The sequence below is a fragment of the Lethenteron reissneri genome, chromosome 10 (assembly GCF_015708825.2).
Source record: "Lethenteron reissneri isolate LAM-NWPU_2019-01 chromosome 10, ASM1570882v1, whole genome shotgun sequence".
NCBI classification, from domain to species: domain Eukaryota; kingdom Metazoa; phylum Chordata; class Hyperoartia; order Petromyzontiformes; family Petromyzontidae; genus Lethenteron; species Lethenteron reissneri.
This window is the reverse complement of record NC_083788.1, coordinates 4830074-4857204: the sequence shown is the minus strand read 5'-3', so window position 1 is coordinate 4857204 and position 27131 is coordinate 4830074. Positions and strand designations below refer to the sequence as shown.

At 48.8% G+C, this 27131-nt stretch overlaps 1 protein-coding gene across 1 annotated transcript; it reads left to right on the top strand.

Moving 5' to 3' along the window:
* The first annotated feature begins 1268 nt into the window (after positions 1–1268).
* Positions 1269–23841, top strand: LOC133340536 (kinesin-like protein KIF3B). The gene is given in 12 exon segments (XM_061548835.1): positions 1269–1484; positions 6538–7480; positions 7887–8583; positions 8586–8689; positions 11271–11450; positions 12953–13054; positions 13995–14117; positions 14758–14876; positions 16380–16496; positions 17089–17194; positions 18270–18493; positions 19241–23841. Coding segments are annotated over 11 exon segments (2277 nt in total). The 5' UTR covers positions 1269–1484; positions 6538–7066; the 3' UTR covers positions 19332–23841.
* The last annotated feature ends 3290 nt before the right edge of the window (positions 23842–27131 follow it).

Sequence of the window (27131 nt, the reverse complement as noted above, 5' to 3'; positions counted from 1 at the left end):
GGGATCATTTTTGGATGACTTTATTGAGGCTGGCAACTCGTGATGGATATGCGTCTTATAATCCGGTGTGTTTGCATGTGTGTGGGACCAGGTTTGGATGATTTATTGATACTGGCAACTCGTGATGGATATGCGTCTTTTAATCCGTTTTTTGGTTGTCTGTGTGTGTGGGACCATTTTGGGATGACTTAATTGATAGTGGCAACTTGTGAGGGATATGCGTCTTATAATCAGGTTTGTCTGTGTGTCTGCGGGACCAGGTTTGGATAACCTCATTGATACTGGCAACTCATGATGGTTCTAGATGTGAAGCTTTCGTGACTGCAAGGATTCATATTCTTAGGGTTTTTTCGGTAAAGTCACGTAGGTAAAAATTTTAAATGAAAAAAATAAAAGTAAAATAAAAATAAAATAAAAATCACGACGTTTCGGAGGCAACACAAGCTTCCGTCTTCAGGTGAAACCGTCACAGCACGACAGCTGTATCTTACTTAAAAAATATATTTGTACAGCTATCGTGCTGTGACGGTTCCACCTGAAGACGGAAGCTTGTGTTGCCTCCGAAACGTCGTGATTTTTATTTTATTTTTATTTTACTTTTTTAAATTTTCATTTTCTACCTACGTGACTTTACCGAAAAAACCTAAGAATATAACTCATGATGGATATGCGTCTTATAATCCGTTTTTTTTTGTTTGTCTCTCTGTGTGTGTGAGACCAGGTTGGCCTAACTTTAGCGTACTACTCGTCTGTTATATGCGTCTTATAATCCGGCGTTTTTCTCTTTTAATTGGGACAATGTTGGGCTAACTTTAACTTTAACTGACTACTCGTCTGTTATATGCGTCTTATAATCCGGCGGGACAATGTTGGGATAACTTTATGTATCGATCCTGGCTTCTCTTTAGGGACGTGCGTCTTATAATCCGGAAATCCCGGTCAACATTATCTGCTGCTGTAAGCAATCGAATGCACCACGCTGGATGGTTTGTCAAGGTCTTGCCGTGCATTAATAAAACAATAATATTCGTTGCGTAGTTAAGATTAATTTATTTGGAAAGCTAAATGCGTAACTATGGCCGCCTCGCGTTGCCCTGGTAACGCGCCCTAGCAACCAAGCCCGCCCCGTCTACAATTCCCACCGCGGATAGGCGAGGGCCGACTCGCCCTACGTCGCGCTCCATTGGTCGCGCGCGCGCACGTGGTCGGGCGATGCCGCTCGCCCATTGGTTGGGAGCGTCGGGTCGAGCGCATGCGCTCTATGGATTTAGCTACCATGGCGGAGCGAGTACAGGGCGGGCCGCTAGTCTTACCGTCGCGTTGGTGATGTTCGTGCAAATGTATTTTTATGATTAGAAACAAATACGGGAATCAAAATGTGATATTAATGCTCGTGTGTATCAAAAGACGACGACGAGGGACCAAGCGTGCGCCGTCAAGAGCTCTCGACGGCTGAACGGGAGATATCTTGCACCGCGTTACAGGTGAGGCCTGCACCCGGCCTATGCGAGTCTTAGCGACGACAATGTTTGTTCGTCTAAAAACGTTCTGTTTATTGAGCAAATTATTATTGTTATTACGTATTTATTTGTATTGCTATCGAGGGGTGGGCGTCGCGGTTAGCGCATTGCGCTACGGACTCCTGAAGCCGTCTCCCTTCAATTGCATTCGCGTGCCAGTTGTCACTTCTGTGGCCAGTGGTGAAATCTGTGGCCAGTGGTGAAATCTGTGGCCAGTGGTGGCATCTGTGGCCAGTGGTGACATCTGTGGCCAGTTGTGACATCTTTGGCCAGTCGTGACATCTGTGGCTAGTGGTGACATCTGTGGCCAGTGGTGACATCTATGGCCAGTGGTGACATCTATGGCCAGTGGTGACATCTGTGGCCAGTGGTGAAATCTGTGGCCAGTGGTGACATCTGTGGCCAGTGGTGACATCTGTGGCCAGTGGTGAAATCTGTGGCCAGTGGTGACATCTATGGCCAGTGGTGACATCTGTGGCCAGTGGTGAAATCTGTGGCCAGTGGTGAAATCTGTGGCCAGTGGTGAAATCTGTGGCCAGTGGTGGCATCTGTGGCCAGTGGTGACATCTGTGGCCAGTTGTGACATCTTTGGCCAGTCGTGACATCTGTGGCTAGTGGTGACATCTGTGGCCAGTGGTGACATCTATGGCCAGTGGTGACATCTATGGCCAGTGGTGACATCTGTGGCCAGTGGTGAAATCTGTGGCCAGTGGTGACATCTGTGGCCAGTGGTGACATCTGTGGCCAGTGGTGAAATCTGTGGCCAGTGGTGACATCTATGGCCAGTGGTGACATCTGTGGCCAGTGGTGAAATCTGTGGCCAGTGGTGAAATCTGTGGCCAGTGGTGACATCTATGGCCAGTCGTGACATCTATGGCCAGTCGTGACATCTGTGGCCAGTGGTGACGACATCTGTGGCCAGTGGTGACGACATCTGTGGCCAGTGATGGCATCTGTGGCTAGTGGTGGCATCTGTGGCTAGTGGTGGCATCTGTGGCCAGTGGTGACGACATCTGTGACCAGTGGTGACATCTGTGGCCAGTCGTGACATCTGTGGCCAGTGGTGAAATCTGTGGCCAGTCGTGTCATCTGTGGCCAGTGGTGACATCTGTGGCCAGTGGTGACATCTGTGGCCAGTCGTGACATCTGTGGCTAGTGGTGACATCCGTGGCCAGTGGTGGCATCTGTGGCCAGTGGTGACATCTGTGGCTAGTGGTGACATCTTTGGCCAGTCGTGAAATCTGTGGCCAGTCGTGACATCTGTGGCCAGTGGTGACATCTTTGGCCAGTCGTGAAATCTGTGGCCAGTTGTCACATCTGTGGCCAGTGGTGACATCTGTGGCCAGTGGTGACAACATCTGTGGCCAGTCGTGACATCTGTGGCCAGTGGTGACATCTGTGGCCAGTGGTGACATCTGTGGCTAGTGGTGACATCTGTGGCCAGTGGTGGCATCTGTGGCCAGTGGTGACATCTGTGGCCAGTGGTGTCATCTGTGGCCAGTGGTGTCATCTGTGGCCAGTGGTGACATCTGTGGCCAGTGGTGACATCTGTGGCTAGTCGTGACATCTGTGGCTAGTCGTGACATCTGTGGCCAGTGGTGGCATTTGTGGCCAGTGGTGACATCTGTGGCCAGTGGTGACATCTGTGGCCAGTGATGACATCTGTGGGCAGTGATGACATCTGTGGGCAGTCGTGACATCTGTGGCTAGTGGTGTCATCTGTGGTCAGTGGTGACATCTGTGGGCAGTCGTGACATCTGTGGCCAGTGGTGTCATCTGTGGCCAGTGGTGACATCTGTGCCTAGTGGTGTCATCTGTGGCCAGTTGTGACATCTGTGGGCAGTCGTGACATCTGTGGCTAGTGGTGTCATCTGTGGCCAGTGGTGACAGCTGTAGCCAGTGGTGTCTCGCACCGGTCTTAGGCCTCCCCGCCCCTCCCCCATCGGCACTCTCTGCATGCCAACACAGCGGTGACCAACGTGGTGAAGTATGGTTAAATGTTAAATATTAACCGACCCACGAGCGGCTAAGGGCGTGGGCAAAGCCCCTCCGTTAAGCGGTGGGTTGACAAAGGGAAGAGATGAGGGGGTGGGTGGCTGTGATTTTCGCAATGCGTTGTTCAAGTAAAAGGAGGTCTTCGTTTCAATCGAGCCGATACTTATCGAATTGCCGCTGCTGATCGAATTGGGAGGACGCGAAAGCGATTGGGGTTGCAGATGAGACTCGAATGAACGCATGTAAGAGACGTTTTAAGCTTGTCTTTAGTCATGTATTGGTGGTTAAGTTTTTCTTTATTTGAAGGTGGAGTAGTCGCATCGTATTGCTTGCACCAGTCTAATTTAGCATTGGTCTATATCTCGTCGTCATTAAGCGCATTGTGAATGCAAATTAATGTCGCGATGTCATTCGTGACTTGATTTACGAATCGATTGAAGCATCGGGTTTGCTTTAGTTGGAACTTGGTATCGGGGCTGTCTCTCGCTCGCTCGCCTCCGCTGTTTCCCCCACCTCCCGTCGTCGTCCCACGTGCTGTACGACAGAATCTCGGTGCAGTTATCTTCTGTTAAGTTTGTCTGTACTGACAGCCTAACTCTCGATTGCCTGCCGCGTTTGTGTTCTGAACATCGCCCACAAGCGTCAACCCAGAAGGCCTTTCCCCTCACTGGACGCCTGGTGAACAAGAGCTTAGTATCGATTTAAAGCTTTCGTGACTGCAGGGATTCATCTTCTTGGTTTTGAACTTTGTCTTATCGAGTCTGAACTCTGTCTTATCGACAGACCTGTTCTTCACCTGAGAACGGCTGCTTGCGTTGTGGCCGAAACGTCGTGAGAATTATTTTATTATGTTTTATTTTTATTATTTTATTATTTCCATTCTACGTGACTTTACCGAAAGAACCAAGAAGAAGAGCTTAGTAGCTCACCAGGATAAATAAAGATTCTGACTCTAACGGTCGATGGGCACGATGGGTGCGTGAATTCTGAATGATTCATACGCTGTATTCGATGAGCTTGTAATCGCTAACATCAACGGTTGTTAGCTAATGCAAGGGCGTCATTGGGGGTGACTCAATGCAGTCGAGACGCGCGACACGCCTGCTGACTTGGCGAGAGACATTCTGATGGTCACTGACAGCTACGCCCATCGACAGGGGATATGATGTGTGATTTATATACGGTGGCAGTGTAATAATGTAATGCACTATCCAGGATAATATATGAAGGGAAAAAAACACATTTAATATCATGGGGGTTTTGTGTTTGTCATTTTGTGATCGGAGTTGAGATCATGGGTTCACTTATTACACCTTAACATACTGTCAGCCCCTTATCAGTGCCCTACCTTTTTGCAGACCGATTCAGACCTTATTGGTCACCCCGTGCCCTTATAAATGTCATCGTTCATCCTACAAAGTCCCATCACAAGGGGCAAACACAAACAAATACACAATTTTTTTGCCCGGATTGAAACGGGCTGTACGCCGTATGGATCTGAAAACTTAAGTTCCCGGTACAAGGATACGGGTAAACCGTATGGGTTGACAGATATGCCGTAACAACTCCGTTTAAACCACGGGCGGCTACCTACATTCTAACGCCATCATCTCGTCACCCTCGGCTCAGCTCTCCCGACTTCTTCTAGCGTATGGCAGCTACAGTGCGTGTAAATTATACGTCCCAAGTTTTAAGTTTGCGAGCCACGCGATAGCTTCGGGATTATCGCGACAAATACAGTGCAGTCCAGTCCGCCGGAGAGCGGGCGTAGTTGTTTGACGTTAAGGTCCCACTGCCTTGACCTCTGAACCACCACCTCTTACGGGTGTTGAATTTAAATACGTGCGTTGGTGTTTGAACTAGACTTAAATAATGTACAGTACTCGCAAAATAATTCAAGCGTATGTCCATACATGAACGTGGAATTGGTGGCGCCTGATACATTTTTTTTGTCTGCATTGATTGATTAGCACGGTTGGCTACGTAAGGTGCGAAAGAAGTTCAACATACATACATTGAGATCCATAATGGAAGTTTTTTTTGGGTTAGATCGCGTAAATATATACATGTGTCGTTAAACCCGCCACCGCCCGACACAGCCAACTAGTAAGGATTGTCACGTGAACAGAACGTGCCAATTCGTCACGAGTACAGCACATCGGTGTGTTGGGGAGCCAAGCCACAACATTTACAATGCATTGAGATGTTTGGCCAATAGCTATTTAAAATAAATCCAGAGTTTTGCTGCAGGTGCAAGAAAACTGTAGAATCTGTAGAAAACCCACACTCACTCTGGGATAACACTGCCACCTCCACCTCGCATCCTAGCAGGGTTGGGAGTCTCCCAAGACAATTATGGAAATTCCACGTTCCTTTTACGGGGTGATTCATATTTTTCACAGGATGTGTATTGTTGATGCCTTGTGATTGATAAATGTGCATATGTATCGTTGAATATGTTATGAATTTGTATATGCATGTTTTCATTAATATCGTGCGTATATTTAATTTACATAGAAACATTAAATGCTCTACTCTCCTCTATGCACTCTCCGTTCCAGCAGCCAAGGCTTTGAAACCTCTCAACATTCACTCAGTGGAAGGTCGATCAATATCATCTGCTTTTTTTATTGCCTGGAACTCAGTACTCTTGATTGCCTGGTTAAGCCAAGGCATAAAAAATAATTTCTTTCTTGCCCACTTTGTCTGTACATTATCTTGAAATGCAGTTGCATTTAGATGTTGTACAAATCCAAGTTGTATTGCATTGAGTATTGCAGAGACCAACTGTTCATACAGCACCCATTATTCGAGAAATAAACAGACTTCCGTGTGTCTCTGCGCTTAATTTTTAAAAATATTTTTAATCCGATCAGCCGATAGTCAGTGGGTGTGGTCATCTTTGAAGATGATGTCAGTCATGTACAGTGGAGATGATGTCAGGCGTGTATTGTTAATGTACAGTTGAAGGTCGATTTATTCCACTCAGAATTTCTAATAAGTGCCGTACTTTCTTTTGCAGACTGGAGTTGCTCACCCTGCCATCGCCAGGCCACCAGCAGCGTGGCCTCAACCGACCCCACCACCGCCACTCTTTCCTGACCTTTATCACTACCGCCACTACTGCCCAGTCTTTACAACCACCACTGCCTCAATCCCTTAACTCTGTCACAACCACCAGCATAACACCACAACGACCACCACCTTTCCTCGCCCACGAGAATCTCCCATCACCTCACCTGAAGTGACCTTTCTCTCCACCACTGCTACCACCACCACAATTGTATTTCCTCTCTCACCACAACCACATCCCCTGTCCTTGCTTTTCCCAATACATCCATTCTCCTTCTTTTCTCCACCTCTCTGTTCCACCACTACCACCTCAACTGCCTTCCGGTACCACCCCCTCCATCACTTCGACCATCTTCTGTCTTTCACCTCAGTACCACCCTCTACCAGCAGCAGCAGCAGCAGCACCACCACTGTGATCTATCTTCTCCCTTGCTACCTCCCACTCCCACCCTCCTCCCTCTCCACACTACCTGGCGGCCATGTCTCGCGCCAAGAGCGCCGAGACGGTGCGCGTGGTGGTGCGGTGCCGCCCGATGAACCCGCGCGAGTCGGCGGCATCGTACGAGAGCGTCATCACCATCGACGTACGCGCCGGGCAGGTGGCGATCCGCAACCCGCGTGCCAACGCCGACCCAGTGCGCACGTTCACGTTCGACGCGGTGTACGGCGGCGATGCCAAGCAGCTGGACATCTATGAGGAGAGCTTCCGGCCACTCGTCGACTCGGTGCTGTGCGGGTTCAATGGCACCATCTTCGCGTACGGGCAGACGGGCACCGGCAAGACCTATACGATGGAGGGCGTGCGCTCCGACCCAGAGCGCCGAGGCGTCATCCCCAACTCCTTCGAGCACATCTTCACACACATCTCCCGCTCGCAGAACCAACAGTACCTGGTACGTGAGAGAGGGGGCGCCAGTAACTACGGCGGCGGTGGTGGTGAGAGGAAAGGTGGTGGTGGTGGCGGTGGGAGAGGGAACGTGGTGGTTGTTGTGGTGATGGTGGTGGAGGGGGATAGGTGGTGATGGCGGTGCCGAGAGGGAGGGTAGTATTTGGAGAAGGGAGGGTGGTAGAGGTAGTGATGGTGGTGGTGGCAGATGTAAAGTGGTTGAGGAGGTTTTGATTGTTTCCCTGGAGGTGGTGAAAAAAGTTGTATCTATGCCAACGTTTCGGGCAACCAATCTGTATCTAGGCTTGTCAGTCATCATGGCTCTGTTAACCTGTCTGTGCGTCAGCCTACCAGTCTGAGTTTATAATATTTAACCCCACCCGCACTGGCACCTCCCTGTGCTCCCCCGACAGGTGCGCGCCTCCTACCTGGAGATCTACCAGGAGGAGATCCGCGACCTACTCTCCCGCGACCAGTCACGGCGGCTGGAGCTGCGCGAGCGCCCCGACACGGGCATCCACGTCAAGGACCTGTCGTCCTTCGTGACGAAGAGCGCGCGGGAGATTGAGCACGTGATGGGCATCGGCAACCAGAACCGCTCGGTGGGCGCCACCAACATGAACGAGCACAGCTCGCGCTCGCACGCCATCTTTGTCATCACGGTGGAGTGCAGCGAGCTGGGCGCCGACGGCGAGAGCCACATCCGCGTCGGCAAGCTGAACCTCGTCGACTTGGCCGGCAGCGAACGGCAGGCGAAGACGGGGGCGCAGGGCGAGCGGCTCAAGGAGGCGACCAAGATCAACCTGTCGCTGTCGGCGTTGGGCAACGTCATCTCGGCGCTGGTGGACGGCAAGAGCACTCACGTGCCGTACCGCGACTCGAAGCTCACACGCCTCCTGCAGGACTCGCTGGGCGGGAACGCGCGCACTGTCATGGTGGCCAACGTGGGGCCCGCGTCGTACAACTACGACGAGTCGCTCACCACGCTGCGCTACGCCAACCGCGCCAAGAACATTCGCAACCGCCCACGCGTCAACGAGGACCCCAAGGACGCGCTGCTGCGCGAGTTCCAGGAGGAGATCGCGAGACTCAAGGAGCAGCTGGAGAAACGGGGGGGCGTCGGCGGAGGAGGAGGAGGAGGTGGAGGAGTCGGGGTGGGCGGTGGCGGCGGCGGAAAGAAGAAGAGGAGGGGAGGGAGGAAGAGACCCGGGGAAGGGCCCGATGATGGCGAGGAGGATGATGATGATGATGAGGTGGCGGAGGTGAGGCCGGTGGCTTGCGGTGCGCTTGTTTTGCCGTCGCTTTCCGCTTCAGGTGGTGGACGTTTGTTCAAGGTGGCACTTTTGAGAAAACATTTAAAGTCAAAGTTTGTTCTCATCCTTGTATCTTTCTTTTATCCGTGCCCCCTGAATTGACCTGCAGAAAATCCCGTACTTCCTCAGCGGCGCTTCATATTTATTCATGCTTATCCACACACAGGGTGGAACGGTGGCACAGCAGTTAGTGGACTGCGCTACATATGTGGTCACCTCAGTTTGATTCCTGGCCACCAACCTGCACCATCCAACGTGGTGAAATATGGTTAAACAATCCCCACGATCGATAAGGCCTCTATCCAGTGAGATATATTGACGAAGGGCTCTATATTGTTAATTATGATGTATATCACGATGAGCCCAGTATAAAGTTATACTTATCCTCAAGTCTCAACTCTTGCTCAGATGGCTCATATGTTGAGATGTTTGTCCAAAACCCACAAATACACACGGGGATCACAAATCCCCACTGAAGGCACTGTAGTGCACCGCAGTGTTTAACAGAAGTGTTTCTTACCTGTAAAAGTAACTTTTTGTCTGTCTGTGTGTGGACGCCTGTCCTTGTAACACTTTCAACTGACAAACTGTTGGGTTTACGTTTCAACAGAGTACACGGACACAACAAACTAAGACCCCCCCCCCCCCCCCAAGAAAACTCGTTATTTGTTTTTGCCCTTGGTCCAATCTAACCTAAGAAAAATCACACTTTGTAACAATGTACGCTGATCATAATGATAACTTTGGCGGCCAAAGCACGCATCTGCGCATGTGCCAACTCGCGGTTGCCCCTAGCAACGCAAACAAGCTTGCTTAGTGGAGATGGGAGGGAGGTTTTTCTTGGCGTTAAAAATTACAAAAATAAAAAAAACATAGTTACTGCTGCAGAAGAACACGCTGAGGTAAATCCTGAACAGCGTGATGTCCCCTTCTCCCCCCTCACCCCAATGTGTGCAGTTACTACTATAGTCCGTAGATACTACTGTAGTGAGTTCAACTGAGTCGCAGACGTACTCTTTGGAGGCAACACATTTATTAACACCACCACATGGGGTAACTGCCCCTTAACAGAACAACAACCTATGGTAGTGACCACCAGGCTAACCACTAATTACACCACAACTAGCTACAACGGACCGGACCACAGCTTGGGCCCAGGTCCACTTGTTGGAGACCCTTGTAGGACGTAGAACGTAGATTCTTCAGGATGATGAATAACAGTGCCGGTCCCTCTGGGGGACCCGGCTTCTATCCTCTGCGGCGTGGCTGGCTCCGCCCTTGGCCACGACCACCTTCTAGAATCCTCCAGCAGGATCTCGACCCTGACACGTGACCACCCCTAGCCCCCACTTGGGGCCCCTGTGCAGACTTAACTGGTCACGTGTCGTCTGGGGTCAACCAGAGTGCCACGGCCTTTAGTAACCCTATTTCCCTGGCTGGCACTCCCACACCATATCCTGTATGGGTCGGCACTGCACACAGAGCGTGGTGCCATCCAGCGCCTATCGATCAGCGCTCACGGAGCTCCTCTAGGGCCGGTACTGCATCCACATGTAAGTGGTGTCCGCGATGACAATTCATCGCACGCCGTGCCTCTCTCGGGCCAACATTATGCAGTGACATCCCGCGATGTCACTCCACTACTATAGAGTCAATAGATACTACTATAGATTCAGTAGATAAGACTATAGTCAGTAGATACTACTATAGAGTCAGTAGTTCCTGCTATAGTTAGTAGATACTACTATAGAGTCAGTAAATACTACTATAGTCATTATATAGTACTGTGGAGTCCGTAGATACTACTTATTTTTTATGTAGGGTGTGTAGATATATATGCCTGCAAAATAAATAAAAATTGGGTGGGGGGGGGTCAACAACATTTGGAAACCTTTTAGATCAAAGTTTTACCCCCACTTTCTATCATTTTTGATTCAGGACTTCTGACAGGCTCTTATAATTTTGTTGGCGGACAAATGGACAAACGGAACGCCGGGCTTTCATTATAGCTGAGTATTTGTGTATGTATATGTTATGTTACAGGTAGGAACAACAGTTCCACACTGCCCACCAGGGATTATTTGTCTGTCTGTCGTGCATAGCCACGCCCTCGATTTGTATTTCATAGAGCGCTTCGGGCGGGCTCCGCACCACGTGACGCGCCGCCCCACGCAGCTTGCGCCGCGTGACACGGATCACACGAATGCGCTGTCCAACCAAGTTCCTACCTGCCCACTCCGAAGGAACGTGTTTTTTAAGAGAAGACAAGTTTTGAAATATATATATATTTCCCCCCCCGGGCAAAGCCGGGTACTTTCTGCTAGTCTTCAATAAAATTCTAACCATGGAAGAACCGCATTGTAGCGAAAAACGCATTATCGCCACGCGTTAAGCATTTGGCATCCTCAAGCGCCACATCCATTCTCGCTGACCCCCGTGCCTAACCCGAGCACCGCTCGCTGTCGTGTGCAGGTGAGCGAGCAGGACGAGGAGCAGCGCCTGGTGGAGCGCCGCCAGCAGCTGGAGCGTGAGAGGCAGAGCATCCTGGACGACCAGAGCCTGCTGGCCGGGGAGCGCGAGCGACTCATCCGCGACACCGAGCTCAAGATGGACGACCTCAAGCACCAGCAGGATGCGCGGGACTCACTCGCCACTAAGATCAAGGTGTCTCGTCCTCGTCGATGTCATCGTCGTCATCATCATCGTAATCATCATCGTTACCTTCAAGCCATTGTATATCCACTGCTGGGTGCATTCACTGTCTCTCAGCACCCGTGCTGCACTCAGGTGTAGGTGTGAGATGAATGGTAGTTCATTACAGGTAGTCCCCGACTTACTATGGTCCGACTTACGATATTTCGATCTTACGATGGCGATAGCGATGATAAAATTGTAAAATATTTTACATTTCGCGCGGCAGGCAAACGCAGCAGCGTATGAGGTACGATACTGTACGTTGGGACGCTGCCGGGATGTACTGTACGCATCTCTCGCCTTGTGTGATGCCTCGCTCTCACCAGTGGTCGACGGAGTTAAGTTGTCTCGGTGTTAAAAGTTTTTATAGCAGATAGGATTGTTTCCTGATATAACTTTCTATGAAATTGCAGTTCATATAGGTATGCTAAGAATTCACCTTGTTTTTTTTACTAAAAATTTTACTGTGCAATACAGTATTGTAATTAATAAATACATACAGTATATAGTTTATACAGTACGGTACTGTAAATTGCTCTGTTTTGCTAAATGATCACTCCTGGGTAGGCTAGGCCATTTTCGACTTACGATATCTTCGACTTACGATATTTTCGACTTACAATGGGGTCGTTGTAACGCATCTCCATCGTTAGTCGGGGACTACCTGTACTTAATTGGGCAAGCCACCTAGCAACACTGCCCCCTGTTGGCAGACGGATACTTACTAGTCAGTGCTGTGTAAACCTTGTGCCTTTTAGGGACAGCTGCCACCGGGGGCTGTGCCCTGCCACAGGACGCCTTTGGATATCCTGAATGAGTAGTACGTTTATAAATATTAAGTGATGATGGTTGTCGGAGCACTGGGCCGGCACTGCTGGAAGTTCTGGGTTCAAGCCCTGGGTTTGGCTGTCTGGCTCAAAATCTCTCAAGGGAGTGGCTTCATAATGGTGCTGGTCACATGATGCACAAGTGTCTCACGTGTGTCTGGTTATGTATCCGTATGTATGTGAGTGCCCGTTTGTGTACGAATCTGTGTATAAGCTGATGTGCTTTCGATTTAAAGCTTTCGTGACTGCAGGGATTCATCTTCTTGGTTCTTTCAGTAAAGTTACGTAGAAGGGAAATAATAAAATAATACAAATACAACATAATAAAATAGAATAATTCTCACGACGTTTCGGCCACAACGCAAGCAGCCGTCCTCAGGTGAAGAACAGGTCTGTCGGGAAGACAGCTATAAACTAAAACTAAACTATCTTGTCTTTCCGACAAACCTGTTCTTCACCTGAGGACGGCTGCTTGTGTTGTGGCCGAAACGTCGTGAGAATTATTGTATTTTATTATGTTTTATTTGTATTATTTTATTATTTCTCTTCTACGTGACTTTACCGAAAGAACCAAGAAGAAGCTGATGTGCGTTATGGCCTTTATGTTTAAACGAGGGATCTGTGTGTGTGTGTGTGTGGGCACAGGCGATGGAGAGTAAACTGCTGGTCGGCGGGAAGAACATTGTGGACCGGACAAATGAGCAGCAGAAGGTTTTGGAACAGCGCAGGCAGGAGATAGCTGAGCAGGTGGGTGCTGCGCTAGTGTCCAGTGGCAGTTCGTAGCTCCGGTTTGAGGTGGCAGCAAAGCCCAGCTTGGGTTTCCCAGTCTCGGGGTGATGATGGGTCATGCAGGGGCGACGCGGTGGCGAGATATGAACTCCCTCGCCTGGTATGCAGGAAGTCGTGGGTTCGATCCGACCCTGTCGCCTGCTGTATATTTGGAGTTTGTATGATCTCCCTGTGGTCACGTGGATTTTTCTCCGGGTCTTCCGGTTTATCTCTCCACGTTTTTGGCTACTATAAATTTCCACGTGATAAGCCGCTTTGTTGAGCTCTCATTTGTAGTCATGTCGCTTCCGAAAAAGAGCTATATAGCTCAGTGGGCCTTACCTGGTAATTTAAAGATAGTTTAGTTTTAGTTTATAATAATTGGAACTCACAGGCAACCTGTGGTGATGATGCTGAGCAACAGCTGTGCTCCGACCAGACCAGCCCTGGAAAACTGCGTGTGCTGTCCGCATATAGATGGCGTCAATGATGATGAAACCACTGGCAACGCATGCTAATTTTTTACACCCATACATCCACATTATTGTGGATGTGATGATCATTTTGATATAATTTTTTTATTCCTATTGTGCCGCTTAAATTACTGCAGGATTCACGACATTGCTCAGAAATAAATTCTTGAATCAAAAACATGACCGTGGAATTGTGACAATCTATCGTATCGCGAGGCGGGGGAGCATGGGAAATAGTCACGTGACAATTGTGTTAAATTGCTAAGCAAGTAACATTCATGTTAGTGTGACAGCATCGTTGCATTGCCATACAGGTTCACAGCTGCTTTGTTACGTTACACGGTTACAGCATACTGCTGTGTTGCAGCATGTGTTGCTTCACACGCGACAGTGACGTCACCACGTCACGTGGTGTGACTGTGGCTGTGCTACCTTGTGTCGCTCAGTCTCGGCGCGAGCGGGAAATCCAGCAGAAGATGGAGGCTCGTGACGAGGAGACGCTGGAGCTCCGGGAGACGTTTACCACGCTGCAGCAGGAGGTCGAGATGAAGACCAAGAAGTTAAAAAAGGTGCCACCATCACAATTCTGTACAGGGTTCGCCTTGATTAGAGTTCATCAGCACAGCATGGGCCCTGCCACTTGACAAGACAAATCGGTACACGTTCTACCGTTATTTACGATCGCCGGTATGTATATAGGTATGTTAAAATTCATATGCACCGTACGTAGCCAACTGTAGTAATCGGAGGTGCAGGGCAAGGACAACAAACAATAGAAAAAGCTGTTGTAAAGAAATTAGATTTCAATCAAAATGTAAACGTTCATATTTTCGACATAACAACCCTGTGAAGATTAGAGTTCATCAGCAGAGGGTGAATAGCGGTGTACAGGTTGCGCCTGTGTTTTCAATCATCGACACAGTTTAAATGCAACAACTCGTACAAGTCTCACCTTGATTAGAATTAATCAGCATAGGAATGGATATCCCTGCCATTTCACGTGACAAATCTGAACGTGATTCTTTCTGTACGCATGATCATCTGTGCAGTATAGCCAAAGCGAGTCGGTGAAGGTTTCACCTTGAATTAGAGCTCCTCAGGACACCGTGGTTAATTCTGCCACTCCACACGCTGCCGCCACGCAAGCCTCACACTTGTTGGGGATCGTCAGTATCATTGCCACCCCCCCCCTCCTTCTTCTCTTCCCAGCTGTTTGCGAAGCTGCAGGCCATTAAGTCGGAGATCACCGACCTGCAGGATGAGCACAGCAAGGAGCGGCAGGAGCAAGAGCAGTCTCAGAACGAGTTCACGCGGGAACTTAAGCTCAAGTGGGTCTCATCATCGTCTTCATCTCTTCACCTATTAAACTATTTTAAACTATTTTACCTGGTAAGGCCCACTGAGCTATATTGCACTTTTTCAGAAGCGACTTGGCCACAAATTATAGCTTATCATGTGGGTATGTATTGTAGCCAAAAACTCTACATGCATGTTTCTAAATGTGGAGTGAAAAATTGGAGGATCCGGAGAAAAATGTGCACGACCATAGAGAGAGTGACACGCAAATTCCAAATATACAGGCGTCAGGGTCGGGATCGATCCCACCACCACCATGGCGAGATCTCACGTGATCCATTCTTGTGATCCATGAGATCCATCTCACCATCACTGTGTCTGTGCTGCAACATCTGCTTCCCTTCCCTGTTTTCAGAGTTCAATGTTCAGATCCGTACGTCTTATTAATGTCTCGGCGGTAGAGCCATTATCCCTCCAGGATCCCTCCAGCGATGATAAAATGAATACCACTTTGTGGGGATGTCAATATTGGTTGTTCTATGGATAGACTCGCCCCTGCCATCAGAGTGGGGAATTTTCACTGCTCGATGCTCATATGAGCAGGAGATCATTTGAATATTCCTTTAAAACTATATTCGTGAGATGATGGATGATGGTCAAGAATAATAACATTGGCAGCCAAGGAATTAAATATGTTCAAGAGGACATCCACCAAGGAGATGGAGTGATGGATTAAGTCCGTATGCAGCTGCCGGATGGATTGTTGCATCGCATGATTGTGGGAGGTGACGGTGTTGTTGGGGAGGGCTTCATGGCTGATGATTTTACTTACGACTTTATTGTGAACAAAACAGATGGCAGCATCGCCCCCTCCTGGCAGGCTATACTATGTGCATATACGAAATGTATTCATTACAATTGTAGTAAGAGGAGAGAAGGGGAATCAATGCAATCGTTCGAGGAGGGGTATTTGTTTTATGATGATTAACATTTTGCTTGTTTACCAAAGAAAGCCTCGCTGAGTCTCCAGAGGGTCCTACCAAGTTTTTGCAGTGGGGGGACCCAGGGCATGTTGCAGTGTGTGCGATCCAAATTGCGGGTAACCTTTCAGCATTGGGAAGTTTTGGCCAACACCAATTACATTGTGTGTGTGTGTGTTTTAAAGCTATAAAAGGGAGAAACTAGCAGCCAAATACTGAAAACGCATGTTGATTCTAAATACGGAGGATAAAACTGGAGGACCCGGAGAAAAATCCACGTGACCACGGGAAGAACATGCAAATTGCAACTATACAGGAGTTATGATCGGGGTCGAACCCACAACCTCCTGCATACCAGGCAAGGTAGTTAACATCTTGCCACTGCGGCAGACTTGCAAAGAGCTTCTTAGCTGAATGGGCTTTACTCGGAAAATAAACTTCCGAACTTTTGATGAGTATCCCGAGTCAGGGATCGAGCCCAGGATCTTGTTGCTGCGTGACACAGGAGTCGCCTCTGCGAATCGTTACGTGACCGAGTTTTCTGCCGTGCCTCAGGTGTCTCATCATCGAGAACTTCATCCCTCCCGAGGAGAAGACGAAACTGATGAAGAGGGTTTTCTTCGATGAGGATGAAGAGCAGTGGAAACTGCAGCCGCTGATTCGCTCGCAGGGGTGAGGCACGCGCACAGGAAGCCACGCACACAAAGACAAAGATTCCCTGTATAGCCTTAACATAATGTAGGGGTAAGTGCTGTTAGCGAGCACCCTCGCGTGCCGGCACGTGAGGGTGGGTGGCCAGTACCACACACGCCTTTGTCTCCGTAGTGGCGATGTTTACACATTGCACGCACCCAGGACTCATTTGAGGCGGAGACTCAGAACCTGTTTAGATAATCGTCACTGTTGTTGGTGACAGTGACCAAGAATTGCCTGGTTTGTAGTGCAGCATGCTAACCACTGCGCCACACATACACGCGTGCATGCACAGACACACGTTTGTATTTGTTTATACGCGTATGGCAGACACTCGCATGCACGGTCCTCCTACGGCCTACACAAACACATGTAGCTACACACAGACACAGTGATGGCAATGTGGTGGTAGTTGTTACGGTGGAGTTAATGGTAGTGATGATAGCAATGGTGATGGTGGTGATATTGACGGCGATATGCTAATAGTGATGATGGTGGTGGTGTTGATGGTAATGTGATAATAGTGGTGATGGTGGTGTTGATCGTGGTGATCGTGATGATATGCGTACAGGGAGCAGCAGATGATGCAGCGGCCTGCATCAGCCGTCGGATATAAGAGACCCATTTCCCAGCATGCCCTGGACTCATCAGTCATCGTTCCAAACCCTCGTTACCGGGTATCTATGGCAACCGTGTGTGTGTGTCTGATGTGTCTGTGCGGGGAGCGGTAGCGTAGTGGATTCGTGCACTGCACTACGAACCCTGCTGCCCGAGATTGATTTCCAATCATGGCCAACATCAGTGGTGATTATCTAAACCAGTCCTGTACCTCTTCTAGGTCGATTTGGCCTTAAATGAGTGCCTGATACAGGGCGACAGTGCTTGGCTTAATTGATGCTTGCTATCAGCACTTGCTCCAACAGCCTGAGGCTGCATGGTGGATCTTTGTTGAGGCTTCGTGAGAGGTGTGGTTTTGTTTGCGGGGATCGGTGGCGCAGCAATTAGTGCACTTCACTGCGACGCCGACTAATCGAGTTCGATTCCCGCTCACGGCCAACACCAGTGAAAATTATCTGAACTGGTTCTGGGCCACCTCTACGTCAACTCGGCCTCAATTGAGTACCTGGTGCGGTGTGTATACATCGCCACTAGGGAGACAAAGGCCGCCTGGTGTGGTGCTGGCCACCCCACCCCGTCGTGTGCCGTGTCGCCCTTCATTGGTGCTTACTACAGCACTTGCCCCTACAATCTGTTAAGGCTATACAGGGGATATTTGTCTGTGTAACGTGTATGCCGGCTGACATTACAGAGCTGGCAACACAGCAGCCATTAGTGCTAAATAATCAGCACTGTCCTGCAAGTGGACATTAGTCTGACAATATCGCTATCGGTAAAGTTAGGCAAAATGTGGACCGTGACGCCACCATACACGGCCCACACTCTTTTAGCGAAAATTATTTTACGAGATCTTTAACATCCTCAGCAGAGACGGCGCGTAGTGTAGTACTTTACACGGAATAAACCAGGGTGGCCGTTGGGCTTTTGAAGGACTGCTTCATGACGTTATTTATTAAGGGCCACCGTCTCTTATTCGCGTGCATTGCGGCTCGTAAAATATCAAGTATTTGTTGTTACCAAATTTGAAAAAAATGGCTCTTGTCATGCGGTTTGCTGTCGCTCGGCCGTGTCACCACCCCCGCCCATCCCCCTTCACCCCCTCCCCCCTCGCTGCGCTGTCGTTGCCCGCCGCAGGCGGTGAACGTGGCGTCGCTGGAGCTGGACCCCCCTCACCGCACGACGCGCGACTACGAGGGCCCGGCCGTGGCGGCAAGCGTGCAAGCCGCGCTGGACGCCGCGCTGCTGCAGGAGGCCGACATCCACGTGGACGCCGGCGCCTCGTACGGCCTCGCCGACCTCGCCGGTGCCGCCACGGGCACCAGCGGCAGCGCTTCCTTGCGCAGGAGGGACCGGGCGAGGTGAGGCACCGGGCCGGCGTGCCCAGCATGAGATGAATTGGACGTCCTGTGTGAGAAAGATGCGAGGATCTGATTGGGACACCCTGCATTATGAGAAAGATGTGAGGCTCTTATTGAGACGCCCTGCATGGGAAAGATGTGACGCTCGGATTGAGACGTCCTGCATGATGAGATAGATTGGCGCTCTAATTCAGACACCTTGCATTAGTTGGATATAATGCTCTGATTGAGACACCTTGCATGAGATGGATATGATGCTCTGATTGAGATGCATGAGGTGGATATGAAAACCCTGTATAAGATAAATGAGTCACCTTGCATAAGATATATAATAGATGCCCTGCACAAGCTGCTACAAAGACCGATCAGATACAGAACCCCCGTGTCATCAGCTATAGAACTCTTATCTCTTCCCCTATTGACCCTCACTTCATCCCATACTGAAACCTCGTCGCATTAATCGTATTCTAGTCTTATTTCGGTGAACATTTGCTACTTCTGGTCAATTCGTACAACTAAAACCAATCAACCGTCCAAATTCCAGTTCAAAACGCCGCGTCAACGAATCACTTCACAAAACGCGCGCACGCCTCTCCTCATCAACGACGGCTACTTCTCCGTTTTTTACTGCAAACTATGACCTGGCCATCAGTCGCTCGCTCACGCGCGTGCAACGAGGCATTCAACATCTCTTACGGCTGTCATCGTTTTTTCTTACATTTTTCTTCGCTTTTGTGTTTTTTTTAGGCCCAAAACGGCGAAGAAATCTCCGTCTCCGAGCGGCCATCCTCCCCCCTCGCAGCTTTACCCACAACCCCGGGGGCTCGTGCCCAAATAAGGGCGTGCGTGCGGTCAAGTTATGGGGTCAAGCACAGGCAGGGAGAGAATAGAAATTTGACGGACTCTTGTCGACCTAACGTGTCTCCGCTCGCGCAGCCGAGGGTCGCCTTTACTTTTAACTTTGCTTTCACGCTTCTAATTGAACGTGAACCATGAAAAAGCTGTCAGGTGGCTGCGCGGGTGGCTCAGTTGGTCCATAATGGCTTTGTCGGGGGGGGGGGGGGGGGGGGTGGTAACTGAGCCGGCAATGCTGAGAGATCCTGGGACGCATCTCTGTCAGGGGGTGAGAGTGATTTTGGTCCGTAACGGTCACATTTCGATTATCAAGCTCGAGATACAGAGCATACGTAGAATCGCGTGTTCAAGAATCGATTGTACTTGAGTGCTTATGCGTTGTATGTAATGGGTTCGCATGACCCCCTGCAACCACTAGGGGTGAGGCAATGCACCACAGTGTTAAAAGAAAAATAATTGATTGTCAGGTTGAATTTGTGATCCTGAATTGTGACACTTAGTGGAATTTACATGTGGGGGTGAATTGTTACAACACCCCATTGAGCTGGCACCATTGAGATCCTGGGTGTGTGTGTCTATTTCTCACGGGATTCATCAGAATCTGAATATTTATACTGGAGGAATTCGATGAGCTATAAAGCTCTTTTTCACAGATGTCCAGTAGGAGCATGGGGCAAGAACTTTGAACAACCAACAATACAAAAATGGCCATGTCGGAGCCATTGAGTGGACCCACCACTGACATTGCGAGTTCAAATCTGGGTTTCTCGGCCACCCATGATTGCAGCACGCTCCTCGAGCATTAACGAGTCTGACTCAACCCAGTCCCCAATGACTGCACATACATACACACAAAAAAGAAAACCCTCAATCAGATTTAGCGTTTCACATACACCCGCCCAGCCCATGCGTCGAGGGGTTAAAATTTGTAAATATTTCTGATGGTAGACACGAGGCTTCCCCAACCGTTGTACTCACAAACACGCCTACCCCTACCGTAGCCTAATCTTAGCCGGAAATCTGAGCATTTGTCCTTTTAAGTCTTTGGAAACACTTTTGTCCATTCCGTGATGTCCACTATCATTTGTGGGATGGTCCTGGAAAGACTTGATAACCCACTCGAATATCATTGTTCAGAGAGTAGTTGAGCAGATTTGAGTGAGTGGATGATTACGTTCATCGTGAGGAGAGGATACAACAAAAACTATCGAAAGTGGATTGTAAAGTGTTCCAAAGAAGCCAGCATGGGTTGCCATCATAAATATCTCCAAGTGGGTTATCAATTTTCCATTTTTACAGTACATCCCTCATTTTAAGTAATCGTCTTTTTTAATTAGGCAAGCGGAATGCCCTTAACATCAGTCATCTTTTGCAATAACTGGACGTCAGGGACAACAGCGTGTACTTCCTTTTGTACGTTGGATAGTAATTTTTCGAATGACACTGGCGTGCGCTGGTCTGCGCGCGTGCGAGTAACTACGTCACAGGGTCTTTTGCAATTCCTTTTCATGGCAGCCGTCGCGCTGTGGTTATCAACTATTTCAGTCGCGCGGTAATAATACACCGAGGAGCAGTCGCGGGCCTTCTGAAACTGAAACAGTGCTCCGTTTTTATACCGGTACTACTTTTCCCTCATCAGCACTACTGCTGCCCTGCTTCGCAGCAGCTCCAGAGCGATAGCTCTCCGATGCGTTTTCGGGTTGTTCCCGCGCCGTTGTTCAGCGTAACGTCCAACGGTTCACTCCAGGTGCTGGGAGCTTCTGCAGGAACTCGATTCGGTGCCTAAACGGAAGGGATCTTAAATTTCGATTTAAAGCTTTCGTGACTGCAGGGATTCATCTTCTTGGTTCTTTCGGTAAAGTCACGTAGAAGGAAAATAATAAAGTAATAAAAAGTAATTATATTATTTTCTTATGTTTTATTTTTATTACTTTCCTTCTACGTGACTTTACCGAAAGAACCAAGAAGGAAGGGATCTTCCTGACAAAGCTCGAAGCAATTAGCTGAATTCAGTTCCCGAGGAAGCTCGCAGCACGTGGAGGGGAACGTCGGACGTCGTGCCAGACAACGTATGATGTTGCGGCCCAAAATCGCTCCGGAGAGTTGTGCAGCACAATTGCAAAAGCCTCCCGCTGTCGCAGTCCTGGAATTCCCTACTGCTGCCGCCCTCTTGAACAGCTATCCCAGAATTCCTTACGAGTACCGTCGAGTGATCCTCTAACCCAACTGGCTACCATTTGATTTTCCTGGCTGCTCTAAAGTGGCACGGGGAAAATGTTCTTCATATTCAGGTCGACAAAAGTCGCAAATGTTTTGTAATGCCTATTTCGTGGTAAATGCCTGTGTCACGCTAGGTTTTACTGGTACCAAAATTGTCACAAATCTTTGCCCCCCCCCATTAGCAGTGATTGTTAATGTCTTCGTGCATCTATTAACAAAACAGGCAAACGACTTAGCTGCTGCATTGTTAAGAGATCATCGATTTAGCCGCTGCCAGTTAGTAGTGGTAGTGGTACAGCTTGCTGAATTTTTGCGTTACTGGCACAGACAGTTCAGTCCTCACAAGCTATTACGCGGCGCCAGTAGTAGCAACTCGTAATCCCATCTTGGCGAGCTGGCTGGATGGTTCACAGGGCTTATAATGGCCATCTCAGTGCACTGAGCGAGCACCGCTAAGATCCTTGGTTTGAGATTAAGCCTATGTTTGTGCAGAGCAAGACTGGGGCTCTCGACTAATTATTCCACAAAAATAAACTGTCATGCAAATGTAGCATGGAAGAGTAGGCCAATTACCCACTGGGGGGGGGGGGGCGGGGCTCTAGCCCTCTCGTGGAGGCCCATCCGCCAGCAGTGGCATGAGCAAAGCAATTCTACGGCTGCTCCTTTACCGTACGCGTGCACACAGCTTTCCACTTAATTCAGTCCAGCTGATCATTGAGGGCTGAAATGTGCAAATATATGGGACGAGTGACACACGGTGATGCGCTGTTTACAGATCGTGAAGGTGCGCCGACTAGTGTGTTGGATAAGAGAGGCTTCTGCGCGATGTGACGCCTTTTGAAGTGGCTTGGTAGTGTCAACTTTCGGGGCCCATTCCCTTAGGGGCAGTGTTCTTCACTAATTTTCGGAGAGGGGAGGGCGGGGGGCACTTTCGCCGATAAGAGATAAGTCTGAGGTCCACCACACCACCTGTAAGGAGTGTTTTCAAATGTGTGTATTTGTCGGAGGGGGGGAGGTGGGGGCGCACGTCAGGGGCCGCACTAAAGGCCACCTGAGGGAGCCAGTGGCCCGCGGGCTTGGCAATGAAGAACACTGCCTTAGGTGATGACACGAAGATTTTGCCGCCTGTAGGAGTCGCCAGAATGGGGGAGGGGGGTGTTTTCCACATACCTCAACTGTCGACAGCGCGATTGGGATGTAATTGGTAGGAAAAAATATATATCTGAAGTTAAATGAGCTATAATGATTGGACAGGTTAGGTTTACCAAAAACAATTATCCCTTAGATTTATGTAGCTGAGAATCCGATTTATGATAACAGAGTAATTTACCCGTACGGTATAGAACCTATATCATCCGATACAAAACCTTAATCTCATCCGATACAGAACTCTTGTCTCGGCTGATAAAGAACCCTTGTGTCAATCGACACAGAACCCTCCTTTTATAAAAGGCTGCCTTAGTTTGGCTCGTGCATTGTCTGCCAATTCCGCTTAATGTACAGTTACATAACTCAAAAAATCTTAAGAGAACGCACTATATTAAATAACACTAAAGATTATACACCACTGCTGTTATGGCGACCAGTTTACGATTTAATGTCGCCTCTTATCCAACTTTAGTCAAGTAAGGCTTAGCTTATTTGATTCGGTGTAATACACGTGCAAATATATATGAATCATACGCAGTGGATTGGTTTGTAAGGCTGTTACTCCGATTAGCACGGTTGGCTACATACGGTGCGAAAGAAGGTCACCGTACATAACATACATTGCGTAAGGCGTCACTAACCTTTACTTCAACACGGCTTACTTTACAAACGTTATAAGGGTAACATTTGTGGCCATAAATATACAAATGGATGCCCTTTCTGCCAGCAGTCGTGTGAGCAGGCAAGCCATTGCAGGGCTAACACTTTATAAACTGTTAACACCACTAGCAGATTTGCTCTTGGAATTTCGTACCCTCTGTTTCCACCTAAATATTTATTATAAAATAAAATGAATACACTTGCGTTGGTGTCGTGAGGAGTCGTGTAAGAAATTGGGTTGTTATTAATGGTTAAAGTAACAAAAATACAGTTTTAATCGATTAATTTAGAGCCGGTTATATTTATTAAGAGTGTTTTCTGTTGATTTTTGTAATGTGCGTCAGCATGTTTGTGACAGATTCCGGATTGACGTATATATATTTTTGTAGATTCACGTTTGGGAAATGCACGCTGCTACTGATCTATTAATTGGCAAATAAACGGATGTTTTTGTTTTGCCTTAATTACCGTGTGTGTGTGTCTGTGTCTCATTGTGTGGGGAGTGGTAGTGTAGCGGTTAGCGCGCTGCACTACGAACTTGGCGACCTGGGTTCGATTCCCGCTCACGGCAAACACCACTGACGATCATCTGAACCGGTCCTGGGCCTCCCCTAGGTCGACTCAGCCTCAAATGAGTACCTAGTGTGGTGTGTAAACATCGCCGCTAGGGAGACAAAGGCGGTCGGGCGTGGTGCTGGCCACCCACCCCCTCGTGTACCGTTCCGGCCTTCATAGGTGCTCGCTAACAACACTTGCCCCTACAGTCTGTTAAGGCTATACGGGGGATCTTTATCTTTGTGTCACATTGTAACACCACATGTTACAGTAATACGTATTTGCCAAGGAACATTCAACAATTCTTTACCCACTTACTAGCAAAAATATATATATATACGATAGGCAACGTTTGGGACAATTCCCCTTCATAGTAGATACATAGAGATGCCAGATAGATACGAGTTGAAGACTGCACTACACACCACGGGGTGTGATACGAATAAAAAAAAATGTCCAGTTTTTAAATTGGCATGTGAATAGTGACCGAATCGTAATAGCCATCTTCCCGCTTATGAAAGCCTGGGTTGCCGTGGTCGCACAGTGATGAGTGCCACTGCTACCATCTGTGGCAAATTATATCTACGATGAAAAAGTATCACTGCAAGACGCCTCTGCAGAGTGGAAAATCCTTAAAGATGTGTGGAAGTGACTGCACGTTTCAGAGAGGCCAAATACTGGCGCACAGCTGTCCGTCCTTCGCCAAGAGCTGAGACCCTCTGAATACATGGCTAGAAGATGGTATGTTTTACCATCTTTTCACACCTTATCACCGTTTTTCACTGCAGAGGCATCTTGCAGTGTGACATTCCTCGTGTTCTTCCGGTTGCTGAACGAATACGTTATTAAGGTCGCACTCATTACACCCAAAGAGCTTGCTAGAAATGAACCACAACACTTTGCTGATCTCTTCACGAAGCATAAACCATCACGCAAACTCCAGTCATCCTCGCAGCGGCTTTGGCTAACCATCGCGTAGAGACGGTCACTGCATCGTGCATTTTCAGATGTGCTTCTGCGGCCGTCTGCAACGCTCTTCCGACATTAGGAAACCACTGGAGATATGCACTTTCAAATCCTCATCCAGATTGAAAACTCATGTCGTTTGAGCTGCCTTTTGTGTTCAGTTTATTGTCCTCCCGCACCTCCAATTAGCATGGTTGGCTATGTACCGTGCGAAAGAAGTTCAACATACATTTGCAGTGTCAGCGGTTCGGAGGGTTTCCAGGAGGCGGCGCCTGCTTTATTCAACACCTTCACACTTCACCGGTTCACCCGTACACTCTCCTTGGTTGTCGAGCCTAGTCTAAACACAACCCTGACCATGTAACACTGATGGCGCTGACCGGAGCAGCCAACAACTATCCGGCCGCGCAATATCTCGCGAAGACGGCAGCGACGAAGGCGGAAAGACGACAGCGACGACGAGGCGAGTCCGCTCCCCAAACCGGCAGCCCTGAGCTCCCGCTCTCAGCTCCTTTTATGCTTCCCTGCGCGGCCTGCCTCCGTCCTGGCCGCGCCTCTCTTCTCGAACCCACTAACAGGTTCCAGGGGCGTTCAGATGGGGTCTTCCATGACCCTTGCCCCAGTTCCTCCGCCCTGCCGACACACACACCGTGTATATGCTCACCGGCGTGTGTACTATTTGTCCACCGCAGTTGCCGCTGCTGGGCACCAGCCGGCGCTATTACACTACATCTACATTGTGACATTGCTATCGTACATCTTTGTGATCTGGAGGTAAAATGCCCTAAGGAATATAATCTTTAGCTTTTGCCACTTTGGGTGGTACCGATCAAACATTGGGTCAATTGGGTCAAGGACCAATATTCCAAATACTTCCTACGCATGGAAAAATAACAACATTTGGAAAAGGAAATTTAATTATAAATAATAAACCACTTCGTTGGGCTATCATTTGTGACCAGGTGACAATCTAGGGATACGGAAATTCTATCCGCGATACAGGAAATCTGGAGCAATAATCTCCGGCAGTAGCGTAACTAGCGTGGGGGCAGTGGGTGGCTTGCACCCCCCCTCCCCCTTAACAACCACCATGAGATAATTTTCAACAGCGGTGTAAGAGAACAACAACAATTATTTTGCGAAGACGGAGCGCCCCTACAGCGTTAAATGTTCGAGACCGTGAGCGTAACCATGATGTGGTGAGGCAAGATGACCGTGCGAGACGAATCAAATATTGGGGCCCTACCTGCAGTGCCGGATTAATTGTATTTTTTCACTTGCTATACAGCCAGATATAAATACGACAAATCGATAACCTTAAACACCCAGTCGTTCATAAAAGTTGAAGGCAGTATAGTACTATAGTAATCGAGCAAGTGCAGAATCACTGAACCGGAATTTATAGCTTGAAAGCATTTAGCGTAGGGCCCTTGAAAGTGTGGGGCCTGTAGCATATGGAGCTACTTTTGCAACCAGAATTATCTGGCACTATCTAGTTCAGGGGTCGGCAACCTACGGCTCCGGAGCCGCATGCGGCTCTTTACGGGCTGCTTCTTGACGATATGTACGTATGTACAGTATGTACTCAGATGCATTGCGGCTCTTGAAATACTGAATTTTGTATCGAATTGGAAAGAAATGGCTCTTCTTGTTATTTTGGTTGCCGACCCCTGGTCTAGTTGATCGATTGCCGCACCCTCTGAGCCGGTAATATCGTTGCTACGACCACTGATCTCTGGTGTTTAGTAACGGTAGCTGAGCATACTATTATTGGCGACGTGTGGACGTCGGGAATTCCACAACCACGCCGGTCACGCTATTCGCTAAACCGAGACGCGAGTGAGTTGCTCCACAGATCTGGCGTCATCGACACGACGAACGTAATGGAGTCAATCGAATGGGCAACAACGAAGCAAACATGAAAACCAGAGCAAGGGCCAACCAAGTACTGAAGAAATCGGCGCAAAATCGAAGAGATACAATTTGTAAGAGAAGCAATCAAAATAAACATCGGAGCGAAATCAACCCAAACAGGACAGTGCACACATTTGTGGGGGTATATCAACAACGATGGTCACCCCACCCTTGACCGAGTGGCTCATGCCTGAGCATGATCTGTTATGAGTCTTCGGATGCTTCCAGATCAGGTCATGGTATCGCGTATTACCTCCACCGCACTGCTGAAGTTGGCCTGGGGTCAAGGGGTCAACAAACCCATGACCTATGAATCCTA